Source organism: Lithobates pipiens, unplaced genomic scaffold (assembly GCF_037356315.1).
Source record: "Lithobates pipiens isolate NorthernLeopardFrog02 unplaced genomic scaffold, aLitPip1_a1.2 Scaffold_1, whole genome shotgun sequence".
Taxonomy (NCBI): Eukaryota; Metazoa; Chordata; class Amphibia; order Anura; family Ranidae; genus Lithobates; species Lithobates pipiens.
In genome coordinates this window covers 223,694,562-223,719,243 of record NW_027507685.1, presented here as the reverse complement: position 1 = coordinate 223,719,243, position 24,682 = coordinate 223,694,562, and the positions used below count along the sequence as shown (strand labels likewise).

At 43.8% G+C, this 24,682-nt stretch overlaps 1 protein-coding gene across 3 annotated transcripts in view; it reads left to right on the top strand.

Annotated features, from left to right (window-relative positions):
* Positions 1-342: 342 nt before the first annotated feature.
* PPT2 (palmitoyl-protein thioesterase 2) overlaps positions 343-24,682 on the top strand; it is a 57,208-nt gene continuing 32,868 nt past the window's right edge. The window contains exons 1-3 of one of the 3 annotated variants that reach the window (XM_077483502.1): positions 14,303-16,214; positions 19,178-19,300; positions 22,863-23,036. In XM_077483502.1, the coding sequence (XP_077339628.1) occupies positions 16,200-16,214; positions 19,178-19,300; positions 22,863-23,036 (312 nt within the window). In that variant the 5' untranslated portion in view covers positions 14,303-16,199. Of the gene's footprint in view, positions 362-14,302; positions 16,215-19,177; positions 19,301-22,862; positions 23,037-24,682 lie in introns of those variants that run through there. The other 2 variants (XM_077483524.1, XM_077483513.1) reach the window with 2 other exon arrangements.

The window sequence follows — 24,682 nt, the reverse complement described above, 5'->3', positions numbered from 1 at the left end:
GATGGCATAAGAATAATGCCTCTCATGCAGCCGGCTTACTGCATTTGGTTGGGAATGGTGAGGTGCAGAACCATCTGGATACAGAAGCTCTGTGACAACCTCTCTCTGGAAGAAAAGAAAGGTTAAAGTCCCACCTGAAGCTTTGCATAGCACAAAAGCATTCAGCAAAGCCAATTGAAATAAGTAAGCAGACACTTTTTTGTACCAGCGTCTGGCCTTACGGGAAACTAGATACGGCGCCAACAACTGGTCATTGAGGTCCACCCCTCCCATATTTTTGTTATATTCGTGGACACAGAGGGGTTTCTCCACAATACCAGTCGCCGTAGGAATTTGGACCGTCGTGTCTGCATGAAGGGCGGTAAGAACGAAAACATTCTTATTATCCCTCCACTTCATAGCGAGCAAATTATTACACTGATAGCAGGCTCTCTCCCCCAGCCTAAGACAGGAATTTACAAGCCGCTGGGGAAAGCCCTGGCGATTAGGTCGCACGGTGCCACATGCTCCAATCTGATGATCAAACAAGTGACTAAACAGTAGCACGCTGGTGTAATAATTGTCCACGTACAAGTGGTACCCCTTTCCGAATAAGGGTGACACCAAGTTCCACACTATCTTGCCAGCGCTTCCTATGTAGTCAGGGCAGTTCTCTGGCTCTACATAACTATCTTTACCCTAATAAACCATAAAGCTCCATGTATAGCCTGTAGCCCTGTCACAGCACTTATAGAGCTTGACCCTGTATCTGGTACGCTTGTTGGGAATGTATTGTTTGAATGACAAGCGACCAGTAAACTTAATCAGGGACTCATCAACGCAGACAACTTGATGGGGAGTAAACAAGTCTGCAAAACGTTGGTTGAAGTGGTTTATGAGGGGCCGAATTTTGTAGAGCCGATCGTATTCAGGGTCTCCACGATGACGACAAAGTTCATTGTCATTGAAGTGCATGAACCGCAAGATCTGCTCGTATCGTTTCCTGGACATGGAGTTAGAGAACACGGGCATGTGGTCAATCGGATGCGTGGACCAATAAGCCCGCAACGTCATGAATTTATGTGTGCCCAAATTGAGGGAAAGGCCCAGAAAGGTCTTCAATTCGGAAACCGTAACTGGTTTCCAATCTCTGGCAAGGGAAGGCAACTGGGGATTAGCGGCGATGTGTTGACCAGCATATAAATTGGTTTGGTCCACAATAGATCTATAGAGATCTTCCGTGAAATACAGAGAATAAAAATCAAGTGGCGTAAAATCATCTGTATCCACCTGAATACCGGGTTGGGCAGTGAATGGGGGAAGTACTGGTGCTGCAGAAGTGGTTTGCACCCAATCAGGATTGGCGAATTCTGCAGGAAGGGCACTATGGGAACGACGGGCCTGCCTTTGCCTTTTTCTTGGTGGCAGCGGGACATTACTTGTGCTTGCCACCTCGCCAGCTTGAACTGCACTTATGGGACTCGCCATGTCACCACGTGATACTGCAGTGCTGGAATGTACGTCCAGGGTGTACTAGGCCGCTGGTGCTTGCCAGTTCACCAGAAGGATGAGCGGCGCTAGTACTGGCTCTCTGCTCCATACAGGGGACCTGCGGTTCCTGCACCTCAAAAACATCAGAAGATCGGGGTCGGGTACGCCTGACGTTAGCAGGGACCTCATCTTCGTCGTCAGAGCTATCTGTCATGGAGCCGCTGTCCTCTACAGGTTCGTATTCTGAGCCTGAATCTGACAGATCAGTGTCTTCCTCTTCACTATCTGTCATGCTCAGAAACGTGTAGGCCTCTTCACTAGTGTACCTTCGCTTTGCCATTTTGGGCTCTAAATTTAGGGGTACACTAGTGAGACTCACAGGTAAAAAAGCACCTAGGCTGTCAGCGACTGTATCAAAACGCTACAAAAAAAACTGTTAGCGATCTCAGGGATCAAGCCTGACTCTGCGAACGCTGCAGTTATGTGTGTTGTGTTTTGTAAGTGACAGTGATCGATCGATACTGCACTTGGGTGGGCTGGGCTGGGCAGAGGGTCAAAGCGCTGGTGCTAGCAGGTATCTGGATTGATCCCGCTAACAATGCGTTTTTTTAGAACCCTAAACTGCTGGGCACGCTAGTATAGATCTGATCAGATCAGATATTGATCTGTTCAGATTCTATACCACTAAGGGAGGTGTATGCTTTGCGCGTGGGTGTTAGCGGTACTGGCACTAACCTACCAGTGCTGACCAGGAAGAGAAAATCTCTAACAGGATCTGAACTTTCTAAAGAATATGTAAAGATGAAGACAGCAGATATACAAGTAAAACGTATGTAGGGGGATTTGTTTAATCTTGGTGTATCATCTGAGGCTATTCACTTTTCTGGGTATACAGTGGTGTGAAAAAGTGTTTGCCCCCTTCTTCATTTCCTGTTCCTTTGCATGTTTGTCACACTTAAGTGTTTCGGAACATCAAACCAATTTAAACAATAGTCAAGGACAACACAAGTAAACACAAAATGCAATTTGTAAATGAAGGTGTTTATTATTAAAGGTGAAAAAAAATCCAAACCATCATGGCCCTGTGTGAAAAAGTGATTGCCCCCTAAACCTAATAACTGGTTGGGCCACCCTTAGCAGCAACAACTGCAACCAAGCGTTTGCGATAACGTGCAATGAGGCTTTTACAGCGTCCTGGAGGAATTTTGGCCCACTCATCTTTGCAGAATTGTCCTAATTCAGTTACATTAGAGGGTTTTCGAGCATGAACGGCCTTTTTAAGGTCATACCACAACATCTCAATAGGATTCAGGTCAGGACTTTGGCTAGGCCACTCCAAAGTCTTCATTTTGTTTTTCTTCAGCCATTCGGTAGTGGACTTGCTGGTGTGTTTAGGATCATTGTCCTGCTGCAGAACCCAAGTTGGTTTCAGCTTGAGTACACGAACAGATGGTCGGACATTCTCCTTGAGGATCTCTTGGTAGACAGCAGAATTCATAGTTCCTTTTATCACGGCAAGTCTTCCAGGTCCTGAAGCAGCAAAACAGCCCCAGACCATCACACTACCACCACCATATTTTACTGTTGGTATAATGTTCTTTTTATGAAATGCAGTGTTCCTTCTACGCCAGATATACTTGGACACACACCTTCCAAAGAGTTCCACTTTTGTCTCATCGGTCCACAGAATGTTGTCCCAAAAGTCTTGGGGATCATCAAGATGTGTTGTGGAGAAATTGAGACGAGCTTTGATGTTCTTTTTGCTCAGCAGTGGTTTTCTCCTTGGAACTCTGCCATGCAGGCCATTTTTGCCCAGTCTTTTCCTGATGGTGGAGGCATGAACGCTGACCTTAACTGAGGCAAGTGAGGCCTGCAGTTCCTTGGACGTTGTTGTGGGGTCTTTTGTGACCTCTTGGATGAGTCGTCGCTGCGCTCTTGGGGTAATTTTGGGCGGCCGGCCACTCCTGGAAAGGTTCACCACTGTTCCATGTCTTCGCCATTTGTGGATAATGGCTCTCACTGTGGTTCGCTGGATTCCCAAAGCTTTGGAAATGGCTTTATAACCCTTTCCAGACTGATAGATCTCAATTACTTTCTTTCTCAATTGTTCCTGAATTTCTTTGGGTCTCGGCATGATGTGTAGCTTTTAAGGATCTTCTGGTGGACCTTACTGTGTCAAGCAGCTCCTATTTAAGTGATGCCTTTATTGTGAACAGGTGTGGCAATAATCAGGCCTGGGTGTGGCTAGAGAAATTGAACTCAGGTGTGGACAACCACAGTTATAGTATGTTTTAACAAGGGGGGCAATCACTTTTTCACACAGGGCCATGATGGTTTGGATTTTTTTTCACCTTTAATAATAAACACCTTCATTTACAAATTGCATTTTGTGTTTACTTGTGTTGTCCTTGACTATTGTTTAAATTGGTTTGATGTTCCGAAACACTTAAGTGTGACAAACATGCAAAGGAACAGGAAATGAGGAAGGGGGCAAACACTTTTTCACACCACTGTATGTGAGGGTTTACATCCACTTTAAGGCCTCATGCATACTGGGCATCTAGCCCCGGTGAATGAGATCACAGTTTTCTGGTACGGGCAAAAGGAAAAGTTGCACCTTACAGCTCCGCTGCCGGCACTCTGTAAAGCTCTGTGAGAGGCTGAAAGCTGCTGTGGCTGGACGATGCAAGGATTGCTACTTACATTTAGGGCAGTATGCCTCCAGGGACGAACTCCCACAATGCACGCCTGAATTCTGAACATTTGTCCTTAGGCGCATACTGCCCTATATATATAGCACTTCTAGCAGCTTCAGCCTCTCAGAGTTTTATAGACTTGCCGGCAGCGGAGATGGACAGGGCCCCTGTACCTTTTGCCTGCACCAGAACATCAGGATCTGTTGCACTAGGCCTAAATAGCCAGTCAGCATGAGGCCTAATTCAAAAAAGCTGTTGGATTAAGGCATGTAAGTTAACTCAGTGCTTAATGTGTATGGGCCCCTTTTCCTCAACCCACATAACAAGAGACTGTAGATCAGCCACTTTCAACCAGGATTCCGTGGAATCGTAGGGTTCCTCCAGAGGTTTCCAGGGGTTCCTTGAGTTGTGGCTTATCGACCTCTCATTTGATGGTACCTGCATAGTTCTGAGGGCAACGCCACCTGGCGGAGCCTACTGCATGAACCCAATGGTCTTTTTAGCTGTTTTTAAGGGTGGCATTCTGTATGGGGGATACTCTTTCCACTGGCCATCAATGTATGGGGCATTTGTTCCTCTGACCGCCAATGGATTGGTTTTAGCAGGGGTTCCCCAAGACCTGAAACTGATTTCAAGGGTTTCTCGAGGGAAACAAGGTTGAGAAAGGTTGGTGTAGAACTGTAGGTCAACTTCATATTGGTTACAGCTGGCAGATAGATCTGGAAAATAAGGTGTAAAATACTGGGCGCTGTTGGGTGGTTCAATTTCCAGCATCTACTCACAACAACTCTACATAATACGTTCATGTTTTATAAATGGCAGATAATATTAATGATGTTTAGGTACATTTTCCTTGCTGTGTCACAAGAAAGCGCGTGAGCTCTTCCAGCTAATAAATAACTTGAGACAAATACATACACTACAACATGGAGTGCAGACAGAGCAGCTGATAAGGATGTGTAAACAAGGTGAAGGACTCTTGTAATACAGATAGTGTGTGACACAACAGAGGTCCTGAGAACTGCTATAAACACTTGTACCTGACCTACACTGGGTCAACAAGGGAGATTGAAACTTACCCCATTGGCAACACCTGTATGCAAGACTCCTTGTCGCAACAGTTAATCTTTAGATAATGTCGTATTAAACCCAGAACTTTTTTTTAGCTGAACATGCTGAGCACAATAAAATAAACGTTCCTTAGTAAACTATTTGGTAAAATTCTTACCCCAGCACTAGAATCAGATTCCTGCTGCTACAATTTGCACCAGTCCAAATTGCCGGGGTAAATGTATCCTAAGTCGACAAGCTCACCTACCATCACAATAAACAGTTGTAGCAATCAATTATTGTGGGAGTCTGGAAGGCTTTATCCAGGTGGTTCAGTAATAACATATATGCCTTAAAACACAAAGGTGTAAATGGGGCCTTAGGGAACATGCATCTTGTAGGGCCCTGTGTTGTATGCTATGTGTGCCACACTGATCTACTGTATAATTGTACTTTTTGTATTATTCTGCACTTCTCCACTATTTGCTCTATGCTGTGTAGTATATACTCCACTATTTACACTGTGCTGTATAACATATAGTCCACTTTTTAGACTGTGCTGTATAATATATACTCCACTATTTACACTGTGCTGTATAGACTATAGTCTACACTGCTTCACTTGTGTACACTTTGTTATATGATATTATATCTACACCGTTACACCGTGGTGTGTCATATAGTATTATTATTATATATATTATATATGCTCCAAATTGACAAGCTGTAAACACTGTGCTGTACAAATATATACTTCACACTGCTCTACATTGTACACTGTGCTGTACATAATAAACTCCATTCTGCATTTAGATATACTTCTTTGCATTTATATACACTTTTCTGGGTGTTATATTTTTCTCATTGTTACTTTGTATACACTGTGCTGTACTTGATATAGTCCACACTACTGCCCTGTATAAACTGTGCTGTAAATTATACAGTTCATTCTGCTCCACTGTATAAGCTGTGTTGTATACTATATACTCCACATTGCTATACTTTATACACTGTAACCTACCTTATATACTTCACATTGCTGCACTGTATAAAAAATGCTGCACATTATATACTCAATGGCGAATACACTATGTTGTATGCTACATGCTCTACCCTGCTTCACTATATACACTGAGCTGTATATTACATATTCTACACTGTTGCATGGAATGCACTTTGCTGTATGGTACCTACGCCAGCCTGCTGCACTGATGTCAGTGTGCTGAACTTCATTTACTCCGCATTACTGCACTGTATGCACTATGATGTATGTTATATATATTCCAGAGAGCTGTACTACATACATTGTGCTGTACATTACATACTCCACACTATGCTGTATGTTAAATACTCTACTCTGTTGCACTGAGTTTAACACATGCTCGGGGATATTGTCACATTATCTGTAAAATCTATCTGTGTAATAGCAAGTGACTCCAGCCATCAGAGACACTTGTTGTCACCCCCCGAGGAGATCAGAAATGGCCTCATTTGAAGTTCAAGGTCGAGAATATTGCTTGCAATTATCTGTCTGTTTATAGCCCGCCTCACTCATTTTGTGTGTTTAGAGATCTGGAGATCCAAGAACTTTGCTGCTGTTAGTATGCAGAAAATACAATGAATTCTTGCTGCAAAGGGCACAACTGGGAGATGGCGCATCTGATCCTAAAGCAGTTCAAGCAAAGTGAAGAATGTTGCCATGACTACCAAGATGAATGAATGATTCTTTACTTCTGTGCCTGAATCAATTACAACATAGGGAGCTTATCTCAGACATTAACACTTCTGGGGTTAGATAATAAGAATACAGAGCAATGTTGTGTAGTAGCCCCTGGCAGCCAATCAGCTTTTATTGGCATGTGCACTGGAAGCTGCTGAACTGGAATTACTTGTGTAGCACTCCCCCCCCCCCTCCTCCCCAAATGAGCTGATGGGTTTTATGGGCCCTCTAAGTGAATGTATTGGCCTTTCAGCTGCCCAAAAACACGCAGTGAATGAAAGAATGAAATATTTGTATAGCGCACAATGCGAACTGAATCGCCTCTAGGCGCTGTGGCGAGCTTTGATCATCTGCTAAAAGAGGAAGGTCTTGAATTTTTTCGTAAAAGCCAGGTGATTTTCTTCCAGGCGGATGTTGATTGGTAGAGCATTCCATAGCCGAGGCCCTTGGACAGCGAATCTCCGATCCCCCTTGGATTTATACCGGGCTTTGGGCACGAGGAGGAGGTTTTTGTTGGCTGATCGAAGACTGCGGTTTGGTGTGTAATGATGTATTTTCTCCATTAGGTATTGCGGAGCTTCTCTATGCACGCATTTGTGGGTAAGGCAAAGGGTCTTGAACGTGATCCGATTTTTTACGGTTAGCCAATGTAAGCTCCTCAGCGAAGGAGAGATGGATTCCCAGGGTTTTTTTCCTGTTATCAGCCTTGTCGCCGTGTTTTGGATCAGTTGTAATCGCGCAAGTTGATATTGTGGTAATCCTATGTAAAGCGAGTTTGCGTAGTCCAGTCTTGAATTAATGATTGTTCCAACTACCACTGCTTTGTCATTGTTTGGGATAAAAGGGGTGAGACTGCGAAGCATGCGCAGTGGTGACCGAATGACCAACATCCCCTCTGTTAATCTTTGTTTGCAGTTTTTACAGGCTCAGTGGGTTAGGGATTACAGGATACCTAAAATAGCAACAAAATATTACTTCCACTCAAGTAATATCTTGAGACCTTCCCACAGGCTAATAGTGTACCTTTAAGCTGAGACCAGTAATCTTCATTGTTGTGCCTTTAAAACCAAGACCAGCAATCTTCAGTGGAGTGCCTTTCAGTCAAGTCCAGTAATCTTCCGTGGTGGGCCTTCAAACTGAGACTGGCAATCTTCAATGTTGTGTCTTTAAGTCAAGCCCAGCAAACTTCAGTGGTGTGCCTTTAAGCCAAGTCCAGCAATCTTCAGTGGTGTGCCTTTAAGCCAAGTCCAGCAATCTTCAGTGGTGTGCCTTTAAGCCAAGTCCAGCAATCTTCAGTGGTGTGCCTTTAAGCCAAGTCCAGCAATCTTCAGTGGTGTGCCTTTAAGCCAAGTCCAGCAATCTTCAGTGGTGTGCCTTTAAGCCAAGTCCAGCAATCTTCAGTGGTGTGGCTTTAAGCCAAGTCCAGCAATCTTCAGTGGTGTGGAAAAAAACAGGGGAGATTCCCAAAAGATATTCTTCAGAGGATAGACCGGCTTGAAAACTAGATTTCTTTATTAAATATCCACCATAATTTATACATTTTAGAAATTTAGAATTTTTTACACGGAAACAACGAACTCTCAATTCATATGAAATATTATATATATGTTAAAAACTTTTTTCAGTATAATAATTCCTTCTTCTGAATCAGTATTTTTCTGATCGAATGAAGTCTGCAATATAAGAACATTTTGAGTAGATTTGTGAGCATGGGATGAATTAGTTGTGTATGGCTGGTTGTGGTGGCCACCGGTGACTTATTAAGACCTCCTTTCTCTTAATTTAAATTATTTGTGTTGGAGGTGAGGGTATATATTTTTCTAAAATGTATAAATTATGGTAGATATTTAATAAAGAAATCTAGTTTTCAAGCCGGTCTATCCTCTCAGAAGAATATCTTTTGGGAATCTCCCCTGATTTTTTTCTATATGCTTGTTTATTCAGAGGATTATCACCCCGGGGTGTGTTTTGTTGGATTAATCATGTTCAAAAACACCTCCGGCTGATGGTATTAAAAGACTGCTGTATGGGTGGTTATAATTATTATTTTTTTAAACCTATCCAGTCTTGACTAGTTCGGATGAGCATGAGTGACCTTTTTTCCTCTTTTTTCTTAATCTTTAGTGGTGTGCCTTTAAGCCAAGACCACCAATCTTCAGTGGCGTGCCTTTAAGCTGAGACTGGCAATCTTCATTGTTGGGCCTTTAAGCCAATTTCAGCAATCTACAGTGGTGTGTCTTTAAGCCAAGACTGGCAATCTTTATTGGTTTGAATTTAAACCCAGATCTGTTATCTTTAGTGGAGTGCCTTTAAGTCAAGCCCAGCAATCTTCAGTGGTGTGCCTTTAAGCTACGTCGAGCAATCTTCAGTGGTGTGCCTTTAAGCTACGTCGAGCAATCTTCAGTGATGTGCCTTTAAGCCAAGACCAGCAATTTTCATTGGTGTGCCTTTAAGCCAAGTCTAGCAATCCTCAGTGGTGTGCCTTTAAGCCAAAACCAGCAATCTTTATTGTTGTGCGTTTTAAGCCAAGACCAGCAAACCAATCTTTAGTGGAGTGCCTTTAAGCCAAGACCAGCAATCTTTACTTGTGTGCCTTCAAGCAAAGATGAGCAATCCTTAGTGGATAGCCTTTAAGTCAACTCCAGCAATCTTCATTGGTGTGCCTTTAAGCCAAAACCAGCAGTCTTTAGTGGTAGGCCTTTAAGCCAAGACTGGCAATCTTTATTTGTGTGCATTTAAGCCCAGATCTGCTATCTTTAGTGGCGTGCCTTTAGGTCAAGTCCAGCAATCTTTAATGGTGTGCCGTTAAGCCAAAACTAAGAATCTAGAGTAGACTGCCCTTTAAGTAAAGACCAGTAATCTTCAGCAATGTGCCTGTAAGGTGTGGGGTGGGCAGACAAACGCCCCTAATAACTCATTGGGCACCAAGTTCTGGGTCACATAAGAGGACTACTCAAAGGGTGGCCTCCACTCTCAGCGATGGACTTACACTTTGTACACTTGCACTATACTTGTTTCTCCACGGGTCCCCATGTCAATGTACACCTCTCACTGTAGCTTCCATTTAGGAGGGACATGCTGAACTTATGTCCACATCTTTTCCCTACATGTGGAAGGCTCCAGAACACAGGATTGTATCAGCTTTGCTGGAATCAGGACAGAAGCTCTCTCCCACACCTTGCTGGCTGTGACTTTCCTTTTCATGCAGCAGGCTATGTGGCATGTTGGCCGGTATAGTGTCATATACTGTCCCCATTGGATAGTGCCCACCCTGTACTGCGCTTGCGCAGTACGTAGGACAAGAAGACACCGAAGGTCTCCGGAGATGAACGGTGCCTGCGCTGTGAGTCCAGGTTCAAGCCCCACCATCCATGCGGACGTAGAGTTAGAATAAAAAATAGCCGAGCAAAGCGAGCCCATGCCCAAAGAGTGGCGAGCGAAGCGAGCCCGCGAGGGTCCCTGTTACTATGTGCTACCGTATGTCCACTTGAATGGTGGCGCTTGCACCTGGACTCCGTGCGCAGGGGCTGTTCTTCTTCGGAGACTTTCGGAGTCTCCTTCTCCTCCGTACTGCGCAAGCGCTGCGCCTGCGCAGTACGGGGCGGACACTATCCGATTACCGGACAGTTTTTGAGAGAACACCGGCTCCTCTCTGCATGGGATCTCCACTGTTGACAGAAGAAGAAGGTGGATGAAGGCAGAGAGGGGCAGAGCCCTCAGGTGGTTGCTGAAGGATCTGGTTACATAGCAGCTGACAGCCTGTCTTCTCCCATGTGTCTGGACTCATCTGGGCAAAGCTCTCTCCTGGTTTCATATGCACATGGAGGAGGACAGAGCCCAGCAGAAGCCAGCCAAAGCAAAAGCCTGGGAAATTTGCTGCTGCCCGACACGGAGGGAAAAGGTTAACTGGCACTTTTCACCCTGCTTACATCCCTTTAGGCTAAAACCAGCACTCTACAATGTAGTACCTTTAAGCTGAGACAGGCAGTCTTCTTGCGTGTGCCTTTCATTCAAGACCAGCAATCTTCACTAGTTTTTTCTATTGAAAAGCCTGTGGCGTGCAAAACGCAGCCCAAAAACTTCCACCCGGTGCCAAAAAAGTGCACACACATCAAGAGTGAACACAAAAACGTGCAACGGGTGTCTGCTATCCTCCACAAGGAAGGACCTTATCCTGATCCCCCGGGGCGTTAGGCTCCAGGCGGGGACTGAGGTACCAATACATGGCCCATCCAGCCGAAGCCAGCCTTTCTCCGGAAGGTCTACCGAAACAGACCCACCCAGGTACTAGGGTAGGGGCTCCCCCAAAGGGAGACCCCCCAAAGAGAGGGCGAACCAAGCCAGAAGGCCTATGTCCACCCTCCCACAAGACTTTCAGGGTTGGCCTGAGGACCGACACCCTACTCATCAAACGTGCAAGTGACAACAGAAAACGTGACAAACACACAAAGATAAAATAAATAAATAAAGTGGGGAAGGGATAGTGAAGAGGGAGAGTGAAAAGGTGGCCATTGTGAATACAATGACCAGGCCCTCCTGCCAGGAATCAAAAATTCCTCTGGTCCTAGCCAAAAGGCCCGGCCCTAGAGGCAGGTGTGAAAAGGCGTGTATACAGCAATCTTCACTAGTATGCCTTTAATCCAAGATCAGCAATCTTCAGTGGTGTGCCTTTAAGCCAAGACCAGCAGCAGGTCTTGAAGGCTGTAGCTGCATAATTAACACTGGAATCCTCTACAAACAAATTCTGGAAGGGAAGGATCCTTCAAGAAGGGCTCCTGGACATTTATCTCCTTCCCCCAACTAACATCAAAGACAATAAACTTCCTGCTAATTGTCCAAAGTGAACTAAATTAATTAACTATCTCCTTGCTTTATCTAGTGGAGAACACTCCCCAGGAGCTGGCAGAAGTAAACAATGCCCTGGTTTTAAGCCAGGTACACACAGACTGAATGTTGGGAGACATTTGCCTGTTCAAAAATAAAATGCTCTGTGTGTGTCGGTCTGACCGACAGAAGCTGGCCATTTGGCTGGCTTCTGTCAGATGAGCTGGGTTGAATGGAAAAAAACGAATGCCCCATACACACGAGCGGAATTTCCATCGGAAAAAGATGGGAGCTTTTGGTCGGGAATTCCGACCGTGCCTATCGGAATGTTTGACACATTTGTGAGGTCAGGCACTGATGTTGGAAGAGAAGAAGCGATGAAGAGAGTCAGCCGGGATTAGACTGGTCAAGAGAATCAATCGGGATTAGATTGATGAAGAGAGTCAGTCGGGATTAGACTAATGAAGAGAAGCAGTCGGGATTAGACTGGTGAAGAGAGTCAATTGAGATTGGACTGGTCAAGAGAGTCAATCGGGATTAGACTGGTGAAGAGATTCAGTCGGGATTAGACTGATGAAGAGAGTCAGTTGGGATTAGACTGGTGAAGAGAGTCAATCGGGATTAGACTGATAAAGAGAATCAGTTGGGATTAGACTGGTGAAGAGCCAGTTGAGATTAGACTGGTGAAGAGAGTCAGTTGGGATTAGACTGTTGAAGAGTCAATTGAGATTAGACTGGTGAAGAGAGTTATGCTGGAGATACACTATACGAAAAAATCGGCTGAACCCATTTTCGAAAAACAAACATTCAGCCGTGAGCACAAACGATAGTGCCATCATGTAATGACTGATAAATCGTTCAGTGGACAAAAACGATTGCATTTTTTGTTCATTTTTTTTTATACATATACCTAGTACAAACTGTCCGGAGAGGAAATACATTAGCCTTTCAATTTATTGGTCACTTGGGAGAAAATTTCCAAACTCGTCCTTCGTTTTTCTTTTGGCTCAAAAACATCCAAGCAATTATCAATTTTGTGCCCATTAACTGGCCAAAAAACTAACAAATTGTGTAAATGACTGAATTTCGAACGATATTTTGTATAGTATATGGCCAGCATTAGTTGGGTTTAAACTGGGGAAAATAAGCAGCCAGGTGGGCTGGTGAAGAGGCACCCAGGTGGGCTAGCATTTCCTGCTGTGGTGGAGCTGGGATCAGTGTCTAAAAGGAGAGCTGGAGGTACTCCAGAAGGCAGTCCACAAGCATTCTTGTGCTACTTCTACCAGGGATGGAAAGTTCATGACCTGTAAGGAGTTTTTGCAGACTGCCAGTACTGAAGAGAAGAATCAATCATAGCTGTAGTTGTACAGGATAAAGGTGTGAACTGTGAAGGATCTGAGTTAAAGCTGTAAATAAGGAGAAAGTTGTCCCTGGTTTTTCTAATATCAAGTTGGGCATCCCTTTATTCCAATCTCCATCCAAGTTATTAGCCCCTAATAAAATATAAAAACAAGTTTAGGAATGTTCACTATCTCTGATTCTCTGGCAGAAAGCTGAAGTTGTTGTGTGCCTGGCTGTGTAACATTGGGGAACCCTGTCATCTGCAGCCCCCACGGGGGGTAGTGCTACACCTACTGTAGGGACTGATTATCAGTGCCCATCAGTGATGCCAATCAGTGCCTCTTCATAAGTATCACCTATCAGTGCTGCCTACCAGTGCCCATCAGTGCCATCTCATCAGTGCCCATCAGTGCTACCTCATCAGTGAAGGAGAAAAAATACCTGTTTGCAAAACTTTTTTTTTTAAATAAAAACATTTTTGGTCTTTTTTCATTTAGCAAAAAGAAAACCCAGTGGTGATTAAATATCGCCAAAAGAAAGCTCTATTTCTGTGAAAAAAAAGATAAAAATGTCCTTTGGGTACAGTGTTGCATGACCGCGCAATTGTCATTCAAAGTGCAACAGCACTAAAAGCTGAAAATTTGGCCTGGGCAGGAAGGGTATAAAAGTGCCCAGTAGGCAAGTGGTTAATATCGTTTACTTCTATTTGGGGATCATATATATTAAATGGATTTTTAGAACAGGGAGATGGAGGAAGAGCTCGCTCTGCCCACTCCACGCATCGCCCTGGTATTGCAGGACCTCTAGGTTGCTTTGCTGTGCGCAAACATGAACTATGCAACTGAACCCATAGGACACCAGGCACTTTGCTTTCATTCTGTGTTAGGATGCATTGCTGGTGTGGATGAGCCCCTCAATATTCTAAGCCTTCATGCAGATCTTCAGCCACAAGAAATAAGAAGATTGATCCAATGTACTAATCAGTGTGTGATGCCTTTTATTTACATTGCCAACATCATTGGATCCACCATTGCCTTATACAGGTAAATCATTGGTGACAGGTTCTCTTTATAACTGATGACAATGGAGGTTTACAGGCTACAGGCGGCCTGTCAATCACTCCTCCTATCTCGGTTGCTAGGGAAACCGGTGGCGGAAGTGACGAGAGAGTCAAGGGGCGTGGCTTGTGCGGGCCATCTGCAGGCAATGTAAACAAGGAAAGGGGAAGAGACAACACAGGGAGGGGAGAGACATCCAGAGGCAGAGAGGAGAGAGCGCCCACTAGACAGACTGCACTGATGGCAGCACACAGGAGGGTATACACTCATATCTACAGGGAGATGCCAAAGGGCTCATAGGATGCCAGCTGGGAAGAGAGCACTGATTACTGAGAAACAGCAGAGAGAGACCAATGAAAGGAAGAGTGCTGAGAGACACCAGAGGAAGTGAGAGATAACCAGAGACCTCAGTCAAGGAGAGACAGACTGCAGTCAGTGAGAGATACAGCTCAGCAGAACCTGAGACAGTCAGTGAGAGAACAAAGAGACTACAGCGAGAGAGCAGGGAAGCCAGTCAGAGAGAGAGTGCAGACCTCAGTCAGAGAGAGAGACAGAGCACAGAGACCTCAGAGAGAGAGCAGAGACCTCAATCAGAGAGAGAGCACAAAGACCTCAGAGAGAGAGCACAAAGACCTGAGAGAGAGAGAGCACAGAGATCTCAGTCAGTGAGAGGGAGCACAGAGACCTCAGAGAGAGAGAGAGCGCACAGAGACCTCAGAGAGAGAGAGAGAGAGCGCACAGAGATCTCGGAGAGAGAGAGAGCGCACAGAGAATTCAGAGAGAGCGCACAGAGATCTCGGAGAGAGAGAGAGCGCACAGAGAATTCAGAGAGAGAGAGCGCACAGAGATCTCGGAGAGAGAGAGAGAGCGCACAGAGAATTCAGAGAGAGAGAGCGCACAGAGACCTCGGAGAGAGCGCACAGAAACCTCAGAGAGAGAGAGCGCGCACAGAGATCTCAGAGAGAGAGCACAGAGACCTCAGAGAGAGAGCATTAAAGAGACCTTAGAGAGAGCACAGAGACCTCAGTCAGAGATAGAGAGGTCAGAGATCTCAGTCAGTGAGAGAGAGCACAGAGACCTCAGCGAGAGAGAGCAGAGACCTCAGAGAGAGAGCACAGAGACCTCAGTCAGAGAGAGAGAGAGCACAAAGACCTCAGAGAGAGAGATCGCACAGACTCCTTAGAGAGAGAGAGATCGCACAGACTCCTTAGAGAGAGAGAGATCGCACAGACTCCTTAGAGAGAGAGAGAGAGCACACAGACCTTAGAGAGAGAGAGAGAGTACAGAGACCTCAGTCAGAGAGAGAGCACAGAGACCTCAGTCAGAGAGAGAGCACAGAGACCTTAGAGAGAGAGAGAGAGAGCACAGAGACCTCAGTCAGAGAGAGAGCACAGAGACCTTAGAGAGAGAGAGAGAGAGCACAGAGACCTCAGTCAGAGAGAGATCACAGAGACCTCAGTCAGAGATAGAGAGGTCAGAGACATCAGTCAGAGAGGTCAGAGACGTCAGTCTGAGAGAGAGAGAGAGGTCAGAGACCTCAGTCAGAGATAGAGAGGTCAGAGAGAGAGAGAGGTCAGAGACCTCAGTCAGAGATAGAGAGGTCAGAGACATCAGTCAGAGAGAGAGAGCACAGAGACGTCAAAGAGAGCGCAGAGACATCAGAGAGACAGAGGTCAGAGACATCAGTTAGTAAGAAACAGCACAGAGACACCAGTCAGAGAAGGACAAAACAAAAAGTAAAATAGAGAGAGAGTCCAGCAATTCCCTACAAATATATCACCTCCTAAACATCAGATGGTGCCACCATCTAAACCGAGATCTGAACTGAACTTCTGTGTAGAGTGACCGCACAGAGAGAGAGCACAGAGAGACGTTGAGTAGCAGAGACAGTCGCCCTGTGTTGCAGTTAGATAAGAGATCCTAGAAGTGGGTTGCATGTGACTGGGGGCAGCCATGAATTGCTGATATTGAAGAACGAAGTCGGAGGATGAGGCGGCTGGAAAGAATAAAATAGGAGAGCTGTGGTGTCCCGGGAGAAGAATGAGAGCGCACAGAGTAAGAGCTGATCTGCTTGTTGTGTTGTTGGTTTTCTTTATTTTGTATTTTTTTATATCTAGATATTCTTCTTTTCAGAACAATTTGAATCCTTGATATATTGTTTATGTAGATGGATCTCTTCTGCTCCTCTGTGGTCTTTCTTCGTTCTGTTTATATCCCGTTTGTCCGCCATATGTTCCCGTCACTCTCTCTTTTTTGTTCCACAAAAGAGTATAACCCACAGAGATTGAAGATTATTTTAGATTGTCACTATGACAGATTTATTAAAGCCTAGATCTAGTTGCCATGGGTTACCGCACTTCCAACCCCAATGCGTGCATTCACACCTGTTTGTTACCCAATCTAAGCATTATACGGTATCCATTAAGCCTTATATATTTTTTAAATTTATAGCTGGTGTCACATGGCTGATTGAGATGGCGCATCGTTCCCAGTGTTGGCAGAGATGCCCTAATAAAAATAATATCTTTTTGGGCATCACCTGTCACAGTTGGGCCAAAGTACCATGTGATGAGGAGCGCTTAGATCCCCATTGCTCAGCATGCAGCCTTTTGGTACTTATGGGGCCCCACAGGACAGCAGTCCATGTTTCCTTGCTTAGGTGCTTACTCACTGTTGCATAAGTTGGGTTAAGGAAGCCCATTCTTTGTTTACTTTCACCTTTTGGTTGGCGAATCTCCAGTTCAGCAGCTGAATGGGGCAGGGTTTGAGTTGGTTTCTAGGAAGCTGACAGCCGCCTGCATCCTAGCAACCACAAGCCTGGTATGAAATGGGGAATTATTCCTCTATGGGACTTTATAAGTCAGCTAAGTTAGCACAGTAGAATTGTATCAAAAATTATACATTTATTTGAATAAGTTAAAACATGGTGAAATTGAATAAAAAAATCGGATGCATATATACAAAATGTAGGTGATAGTAACAGAGAAAATTGCAACGATACAATAACACCACTAAACTCTGTCCTGATAATTAGACTAGGATAAGAAAGCCCGACGCACCTGGTATGGGAAACTGTCACAGTGACTGCTTCCCGACACACATGTCATGTGATAGCTTTCCATACCAGGCTCTCGTTGCTAGGATGCAAGCGGCTGTCGGCTTCCTAGCAACTGACTAGGCTTGTAGGTTGCTCAGCTTCCTAGAAACTGAGCACTGGCGTCTCTCTATGCCAACTCACAGTTGATCTTATTATTGCCATGTTGTTTATCTGTGAACTGGGGGGTAATTCTTTTAGAATCTTTCACATTTATATGCCAGATTCCATAAGTGGCAGCAGTAAGAGCTACCTGAATCTGGCACATATGTTGATATTGGTATGGAAACTGGCACACAGCTTTCATGAATTAGATGCAGGCCATGTTAAAGTTGTAAACTCCCATGGATGAAGGGACGATTTTTAACGTACGTGCACCGTTTAGGAGATATTTACTTGTGATGCCGTCGGTGACATCACCAGTCTCTCTGAAGGAACAGCATATGGTGCCATTCCTTCAGAGCCCTGTGCCATGAACAGTGGTTCCTATGCGTTAGAGTGATGTCATCGCAGCTCGTCCAATCTAATAACTGAAGCCCGCTGACCCGGGAGGAAGACCGGGTGAAGATGTAAGCCCTGTTAGCGGTGACAGCGCACCACTGGAAGGCCTGTTTTAACCACTTCAAGACTTCCCACAGTACATTTACATCATTACTTTGACCTTGGATACCGTTGCTATCGCAGCAGCTAGCTGCCATATCCCCGGCATTTCTTTGTCCTGCGGGCGATTCTGTATCTAATAAAAGTGGCCCCGGCAGTGGATTCGCCACAAGCTCACTTTTATAGGTGGTGGGAGATGTAGGTCGCACCCACATATGTAAATCGTATTCAAACCACACATGTGAGGTATCACCATGATTGTTAGAGCGAGAGCAATAATTCTAGCCCTAGATCTCCTCTGTAACGCTAAACTGGTAACCTGCAAAAATGTTTCAAGCGCTGCCTATAGAGATTTTTAGGTACTGTAGTTTATCTCCATTTCACAAGTGTGCGCAATTTTAAAGTGTGACATCTATTTACTCTGCGTAACATCATCTTTCACATTATAGAAAAAATTGGGCTAAGCTTACTGGGTTTTTTTTTTCAGTTAAAAAAGTGTATTTTTTCCCCAAAAAAATTGTTTGTAAGCGCAAATATAGTGTGGCATAAAAGATTGCAATTTTATTCTCTAGGGTCTCTGCTACAAAAAAATATATAGTTTTCTAGCAAAAAATACTAATTAAACTTGTCAGCAAAAAGTTCCAGAAAAGGCCTGGTCTTAAAGTGGTACATTTCACGTAGTGTGCTAGTAGTATGCGATGCATACTAGCACATTATAACTGGGCCTTACAGGTTTCAAAGAAAACAAAACAAAAAAAAATGTTGATTTACTCCTTTTTTTTTTATTTTATTTTATTTTTAATTTTTTTTTTAAAGGTGGCAGAAAAGTGTTATGCAGCATCTTTGGTGCGGTTTTCAAAAAGGAATAGTAAAATGAAATGAATAGTAAATGCGCCAAAATTGAATCAGAAACACATTGCATTTTTTGAGTCGCATGTCCAAATTTCACAGGTGTATGATGGGTAATAGGAACCCCCGAAAATGCACCAGAAACACATTAAAAAGGCATAGAAAATGCAAATGCTTTTTTTGATGCATTTTGTTCAGCGGAGCAGTGTGAAAGCAGCCCTACTGAATCCCCCTCCCCCTCTCCAGTGTTTTCATTGTGCTTGAAACCCACTGACTAAACAGACCAGAATAGAAGATTGTGGCCTGTCCAGGGAACGCATATCTGGTACCGCCCACTTGCCTGGTTATGGTCGCCTTTGTTTTAGCTATACATTAACCGACCTTTTTATATGTTGCCTCCCCACTGCTTTTATATTTCTAGCACAATTATTAACAAATCTCAGTGTAAATACGTTTTCCTAAACTTTTTTCGAAGCTCCGGCGAGTGTGTCTGTCTGTACAGCACCGACAATACCGCGGAACCTTTGGAGCAGTGACCCCACCAATCGCACTTTCCAAAGCTTTGTGGTCATGTGACTGCTTGGAAAATAAGTTTAAGGTATTTACTTTTTATAATTATTAGAAACTGTATACAGAGCAGTGGGGGCTTCAACATAGAAAGATAACACATAGCCTATCACACTTAGCCTATCACACATAGCCTATCACACACAGCCTATCACACATAGCCTATCCTTCTGCCTTATATTGTCCAGAAATGTTGACATCATACCCTATTTAAACTTAGAAGCAGTATTAACCACTTCAGCTCCGGAAGATTTACCCCCCCCCCTTCCTGACCAGGGCATTTTTAGCGATATGGCACTATTTTTAACATTGCATGACGTTGTACCCAAATACAATTTTTATCCCCCCACAAATAGAGTTTTCTTTTGGTGGTATTTGATCAGCTCTACTGTCTTTATTTTTTGCGCTATAAACAAAAAAAGACCGACAAATTTGGGAAAAAAAACAAAAACAAAACTTTTTGCTATAAAACATATACAATTAAAAAAAAAAAAAAGTAGCAAATCAGATTTCTTCATCAATTTAGGCTACATATTTTTGGGAAAAAAATTCCCAATAAGTGTACATTGATTGGTTTACAGAAAAGTTATAGCGTCTACAAACTCTGGGATATTTTTATTTATTTATTTCACTAGTAATGGTGGCGATCAGCGACTTATTGCAGGCCTGCGATATTGCAGCGGACAAATCGGACACTGTACTAATACGCTTTTGGCACTTTTTGGGGACCAGTGGCACTATTACAGTGATCAGTGCTAAAAATATGCACTGTCACCTGTACTAATGATACTAATGGCTGGGAAGGGGTTAACATCAGGGGTGATCAACGTGTTAAATGTATGCTTAGGCTGTGCTTACTAATTGTGGGGGAGGTGCTTTGGCTGGGAGAAGGCAAAGATCTGTGTTCCTGCTTAGCAGAAACACTTTGGATCAGTACCTTCCCCTCTGACATAACGACAACCCGCCTTGTTTACATAGGCAGATTGTCATTCTGCCCCTGTACTGTTTAATTGGCAGGCGCCAACGGACATCGTGTTTACGGTACTGTACTGGCTCCCTAATCACAGCGGAAGCGGGTTGCCGGCAGAGCAAGCGCGCCCTCCCCCAGACTCATAAATGTCAGATCACATATTAAGTAGGTGATCTGGCACAGAGCGGCCACCCTGCTGCAGTATATGTACGTGGGTGGTCTCTAAGTAGTTAAACCCTAAAGCAGGTATATGCAATTAGTGGACCTCCAGCTATTGCAAAACGAATGCGAGTTGTTGTAACATTTTTTAATAACTGCCCATTTCTGCACTAAATGGCACTTCCCTCTCTTTCTATACTGGGTACACACACGAGCGGTGGGGCAAACCCGCATGCAATTCAGACAGGAATCACACCACATTCCTGTTCAAATCGCATGCAATTCTTTGCAGTGTGCTTTAAGCCCATTCATTTTGTATGGGCTCAAATCACACTGCAAAGGTATCCGTACTTGGTGTCAGCGAGGACTTGGTCGAAAGCATAAGTTCTTGTACTTGCTGGTATAAAACTGGTATCGGTGCAAACCTAATAACTACGAGTAGTAAACAGTCTAAAGCAGGGATATGCAATTAGCGGACCTCCAGCTGTTGAAAAACTACAAGTCCCATCATGCCTCTGCCTCTGGGTGTCATGCTTGTGGCTGTCAGTCTTGCTATGCCTCATGGGACTTGTAGTTCTGCAACAGCTGAAGGTCTGCTAATTGCATATCCCTGCCCTAAAGCAAACATTTATTATATTGCAGCTTACCATTTCTTAGGTGTGATGGCTGCATTTGTTTTCTTTTTTTAGGCTTTCTTTCTTTTATTTTTACATGTCGATCTGGTCAGTAAGCCTGTCATTTTGTAACATAACAAGCTGTCCTGCAGATGTATCAGTTGAGAACAAGCCGTTTACCACTGACAGGTGCTTACAATGATCATCTTTTATTTATTCATGTAAAACTTTTATCCCCAAAAAACTGTTGCTGCAGCGTGAGCTGGAGTTTGTCTTCAATTTATTAGTGTATCTAAATCTACTAGCACATATATAACTCCATTTCCCTCAGACTGACAATGCTGCCGACCAAAGCTCCCGCCGTGCTCCTTCAACCAGAGTTGGGGGTGCTCTAATACAGGAGGCGTGATACTTAGGCCGCGTACACACGGGCGGATTGTCTGGCCAACTTAGTCCGCTGAAACGTGTTTCAGCGGACAATCCGCTCGTGTGTGGGCTTCAGCTGACTTTTTCAGCGGACAGTCTGGCGGACTAAGTCTTTCGGAATTTCCGTAATTTTGTCTGTCCAAACTTGGTTTCAGCGGACAGTCCGCTCGTGTGTAGGCAAGTTGGACGGACTAAGTATGGCGCATGCTCAGAAAGGATTTACACGCCGAAGGTTGCATTGCAGTGTATAGGACGTCGTATTTCTAGTCCCGTCGTACGTGCTGTACACGTCATCACGCAAGCTTTCAACGGACTGTCTGTTCATCGTGTGTGTTCAAGTCCGTTCATTCAAAAGTTGGACGGATTGTCTGTCGGATTGTCTGACGAACTTAGTTGGGCAGACAATCCGCCCGTGTGTACGCGGCCTAACACACACATATCTGTGCTGTGTTGGCAACAGCAATCAGCAAGTTCACAGCCAAAATCATTGGCTGCAAGCCTGCTGACGAACTCTTGCTGTGTCCAAGCACAGTATGAGAGGCAGGGGCACTCGCGCCTGTAGACCAGGAAGTTCGGCGCGACATATGGGTACGTCTTCGTGGCCAGAGGAGCCAGTAAAATGACTTTTGGCTAGCCAGCAAGTGGTTAAAATAAATGACTTTCTTGCACTTCCTGTTCAGATCTCAAAATAAGCAGTAAGGGGAAATGACCCCAAGCGGACACATATTGTGAAAGTGGGAAAAAAAAAAAAATCTAATAGTGGTTCTAATCCTTCCCCACTCAATCCAAAACTATAAACAGAAAGTGTTGGCCTGACTTGAGAATGAAGCTAAACGCATCTTTTATCGCAGACGCGCAATTGGTTGATAGATCACAAGGCAAGTTTAATAAATGTCAGCAGATGAGAAGAATAATACAGAGGGCGATCCGTAATCGAACAATCAGATTTCAACTGTCATTTTCCAACCCAGCCAAAATGAATGAATTCAGTTGCTTTCTGTAAGCACCACAAAAATGATTCTGCCTTCCTGTTCTAATGAACCTCCCTGTATGGCTTCTGAGGAGTTAACAGTCCTAATAAAATTAGATCTGTGTTTGCCGGCGGCTACAGAGAAGTAACTGGAAGTGGTGGAGCAAAGGAATGAAAGAGGAAGAAAGAGCGGACTGTACAGGAACAGTGCCCTGGCTGGGATCAGAAGTTATGACAAAATAGGGAAGGTAAGTGAGGACAGAGGAGGAAGAGATGATTATAGATTGGGAGGGGCAGGACGGTCACACGTCAGGTGTTTATGAATCTGGATCACCTGGATGGATTGTGTTAGTAAGGATTGTGTCACTGACACTTCTACAGCTGCCTTCAGATAGCACTGTTCCGGAGTTTGATGAAACCTGGTCAATCACACTATCTTTCTGTTTGTCTGTAGGTGACATCAAACATGGCCGCTGGGTGCCCCTCGGCACTGCCAACGCTCCTCTTCTTTGTGCCACTTCTGCTATGGCTGGTAGATCCTACGTTGGGGTATAAACCAGTTATCATGGTCCATGGACTTTTTGACAGTTCTGCGAGCTTCAAGCAACTGGTGGAGTTCATCAACGAGGTGGGTCATACGTGGACACAGGCTGTGAAAGTAGTGGTTAGCATTTATGTGGACAAGATTGGATAGTGGCACACTTTTTTTTTTCTTTCTTTGGTACCAATAACATATTTATATATGGTATAAAAGAAGGAGGTTGGGACTTTAAATGAAGTGTGTGGTCAATAGCGAACACAACACTTCCATCCCTGGTAAACATTAGGGAGAAGGGGAAATTTGGGACTTTAAATGAGATGTGTGTGTAAGCAAAAAACAAATATATTACATGATCAAGAGGTTTATTCCTAAAAATGCATTCAGCATGGTGCATAGCAGGTATGGCATATATATATATATATATATATATATATATATATATATATATATATATATATATATATATATATATATGCCCATCAGCTCGTCATACCTGCTATGCACCATGCCCAATACATTTTTTCTGAATAAGCCTCTTTTGATCATGTAATATATGTATATATTTTTTTGCTTACACACCTCATTTTAAGTCCCAAATGTCCCCTTCTCCTTAACAGATTTATATATAGGAGAGAATTGATATATACTGTGTGTGTGTTTATATGTTTATATATATATATGTGTGTGTGTGTGTGTGTGTGTGTTTGTTTATATGTTTATATATGTATGTGTGTGTGTGTGTGTGTGTGTGTGTGTGTGTTATGTATGTATGTGTATATATATATATATATATATATATATATGTGTGTGTATGTATATGTTTTGTTGTTATTATTATAATCATGTTTACATCACTGCCTTGGTAAGAGCAGAATATTTAAACTAAATAACCAATTGCAAACACATTCTAACAATTTTATCACAATATATTTTTGAAGTGATTGCTGGTAACAATATAGTATTTATTGAAGCAACACTATGCGTTTTGTGGGTTAAGTGTAAGTCCAGCCAAAAGTGTTTTTTCTTTTTTTCTTTGTTTTTTTTTGTGTGTTTTTGTGTCCCCTTCAGGGATATCTTTGTAAGTGAAAATTGTTCCAAAATAAGATGAAATTCCACCACAGACAGTTGTCCCAACATGGGGACATGTCTCCTCTACGCAATCATGAAATTTTGAGCACCCTTTCACTTTTCTCCTGGAGACAGTAGTATCCATGGCAAATAGTGGGGTTAGATCTCCCCCTGTGAAGATGCATACGACAATACACATCTATAAGAAGTTTCTAAAGCCCCATACACACCTATCAGATTTTCTGCAGATTTTTTTCCTTCAGCTTTACCAAAACGATATAATATGAGGTCAAACCGCAGCTACCAACCCAACAGTAACCAATTTTGAATGCTGCTGCTAAGGTTGTCTGGGCTGTGTTTCTTAGTGTAGGGGTGGTGTCACTTTTGCTAGATTAGTGAGTGAGTCTCTATGGGTCACATAGGGGGAGATTTACTAAAACTGAAGCACTTGGGTTTAGGTGCAGCTGTGCATAGTAGCCAATTGGCTTCTAACTTCAGCTTGTTCAGGTAAGCTTTGACAAAACCTAAAAGCTGATTGTTTTCTGTACTGTACAGAGCTTCCCCAAGATTTTGCACACTCAAGTAAATCTTCCCCATTGTGTCTTGTCTTCTAAGCCAGTGTCTTATCATATAAGGTCCTCCATCCGATAGTGTCCGCTGCGTAC